General features: G+C 57.1%; 1 protein-coding gene across 1 annotated transcript; it reads left to right on the top strand.

Moving 5' to 3' along the window:
• The first annotated feature begins 297 nt into the window (after positions 1–297).
• On the top strand, positions 298–2,044 carry LOC109748064 (putrescine hydroxycinnamoyltransferase 3). Its single transcript, XM_020307123.4, has one exon. The coding sequence runs from the start codon at positions 372–374 to the stop codon at positions 1,773–1,775; it is 1,404 nt and encodes a 467-aa protein (XP_020162712.1). The 5' UTR covers positions 298–371; the 3' UTR covers positions 1,776–2,044.
• Positions 2,045–2,636: the final 592 nt, after the last annotated feature.

The following is a 2,636-nucleotide window of genomic DNA, read 5'->3' as shown; positions in this document are numbered from 1 at the left end:
AGGATACCCAGCCATACAAAACCTCGTCGGCAGCATCCTATTGGTGCCGACCTCACCGGCAGGTACGGGAACAGCTAGATTTAAATATATTTTTTCCAATCTTTTGTGAACCAGATGGGATGGATCAATCACGTGGGTTCCGTTTCCCTTATCCGATCCGGGCGCGGCGCCTGGAGCCCGCGAGCTGGCCGCAGATCCCATCCACGTTTTCTTCCAAATAAATCCGCGCCTACCCCTGCAGCTGGCTGGAGCCCTTTATAAACGCAGCAGCACCTAAGGATTGATTGGGCCAAGCAAGAGAGCAAGCAACAACAACTAGCTCGATCAGCTTCACCTTCACGTACTCGCTAGCGAGATACACCAACGTACCAATGGACGTAGCTAGCGCACTGCTGCCGGTCCTAAGCTCCAAGCCGGACAGGTCGAGGCCGGCAATGGAGGTTCAGATCCTAAGCTCCAAGCTCGTCAAGCCAGCTGCGTCGACCGATGCCGCCGCCGTGGACGAGTACGTCCCTCTCTCCACCTTCGACAGGGTAACGTACCAGATCCAAATGGCCATCATCTACGTCTTCGCGCCGCCGGTCCCCTCCACGGCCGCCCTCGAGAAGGGCCTAGCCGTGGCGCTCGCCCAGTACCGCGTCTTCGCGGGGCAACTAGTCGTCCGCGGGGAGGCACCCGGTGGAGGCCCGGCGGTGCTGCTCAACGACCACGGCGCGCGCGTCGTGGAGGCGTCCGTGGACGCCGATCTCGTCGACGTGGCGCCGCCCAAGCCCAAGCCGGAGCTGCTGTGGCTGCACCCGAACCTGGAGGAGGCGATGGATGAGGTGGTGGTGCTGCAGCTCACACGGTTCCGCTGCGGCTCCCTCGCCGTCGGGTTCACGGCCAACCACGCCGTCACCGACGGCCGTGGCACCAGCAACTTCCTCGTCGCCTGGGGGCGCGCCACCAGGGGACTAGCCATGGGCCTCCCCCCCGTGTACAACCACGACGAGCTCTTCATGCCCCGATCCGTGTCCCGCGTCGAGTTCGACCACCGCAATCGGGAGTATTACCTGCCACCGTTGCTCACCAACATCGGCAGCGAGGCCGTCGACGACGTCAAGAAGAACAGCATCGTCATCCACAAGACGCATTTCACCAAGGACTGGATAACACTTCTCCGTGCCAGAGCGTCGGAAGGCCTTGACCGCCCGTTCAGCCGGTTCGAGACAATCCTCGCCCACCTGTGGCGCGCCATGACGCGCGCGCGGGGCCTTGGCCACAACGAGACATCTACGATCCGGCTGTCGGTGGACGGCCGCGACCGCCTCGGCGTGCCGGCGGAGTACGCCGGTAATCTCGTCCTGTGGGCGTTCCCGCAAGCCACGGCGGGCGACCTGCTGAACCGGCCGCTGAAGCATGCGGCGCAGGTCATTCACAACGAGGTGGCGAGGGTGGCTGACGCCGACTACTTCCGGTCATTCGTGGACTTCGCGAGCTCCGGCACCGTCGAAGAGGAAGGACTCGCACCAAGCGCCGCGTTGAACCTGAGAGAAGTGCTGTGCCCGGACCTGGAGGTGCACAGCTGGCTCACCTTCCCGTTCTACGACCTGGACTTCGGCACGGGGACGCCTTCGTACGTGATGCCGTCCTACTTCCCGGCAGAGGGGCTCATCTTCCTCATGCCATCCTACATCGGCGACGGTAGTGTGGATGCCTTCGTGCCGGTGTTTCAGTGCAACGTCGAGGCCTTCAAACAATGCGTCTACTGCATCTCAATGAATGATATGGAGTAGCCAAGGAAGCCAATCTACAACAAGGACATGCATGAAGATGCATAAAACGAAGTTACTTACGTGCCAAATAAATCTGCATGCCTTCAATGCATGCAATGAGCCACGAAAAATAAAACTGCATATCGATGTCATAGGTATATGCGGTGCAATAGTTTGCGTAAATTCATTATTATTAGTTCCGCACCATATTTTTTGTTTATTTGTTGTGAAAGTTTTTTTTAACTTGTGAAAGTATGTGTGCCATACGAACTACTTATTATACCCGTCTCTCTCTCTCTCTCTCTCTCTCTCTATATATATATATATATATATATATATATATATATATATATATAGACACACACACACTAATTGGAAGCACCAACGGAAGCTCTATGTTAATCCTTGATAAATAAGGTTACTGTCCGGGACGTGGAGTAACTGAGCGCGAGCTCACGTGAGCTCGTTATCTAGGTCGTTGGTTGTCGCTTCTCGATCTGTGCCATAGTTCTGTACGTACGCATGCGGTCCGTCAGAAAATCGAGCACTGTTGGGAAATACATACGCGACAGCGTTGGGTGGTGGGCCTTCACGCGGGGGAGAGTTGACGGATCTGACGATAGTTTGGACGGCCGTCAGTCTCCGGCGAGGTGGGCCGTGGAACAGAATCGGTGTTCCCCGTCTGATCCGTGGACCAGGATAATCGCTGAGGACTGCGGGTACGGTGTGGGCCATTTGGGGGAAGCTGAGGACTGCGGCACAGAGGCGATGAGCGCCGGCGGTGAGACAACATGGAGTTCTGATGCAGCCTATCAGCAGGTAAGTCGATCTTTGCTTTTTCGGCGATGCCGCCTCCTTTTGAGCCCTCTGTTTTAGCTGATC

This window comes from Aegilops tauschii, chromosome 2 (assembly GCF_002575655.3).
Source record: "Aegilops tauschii subsp. strangulata cultivar AL8/78 chromosome 2, Aet v6.0, whole genome shotgun sequence".
Taxonomy (NCBI): domain Eukaryota; kingdom Viridiplantae; phylum Streptophyta; class Magnoliopsida; order Poales; family Poaceae; genus Aegilops; species Aegilops tauschii.
Note: the sequence above shows the minus strand (reverse complement) of the source record. Positions and strands in the feature narration are given on the sequence as shown.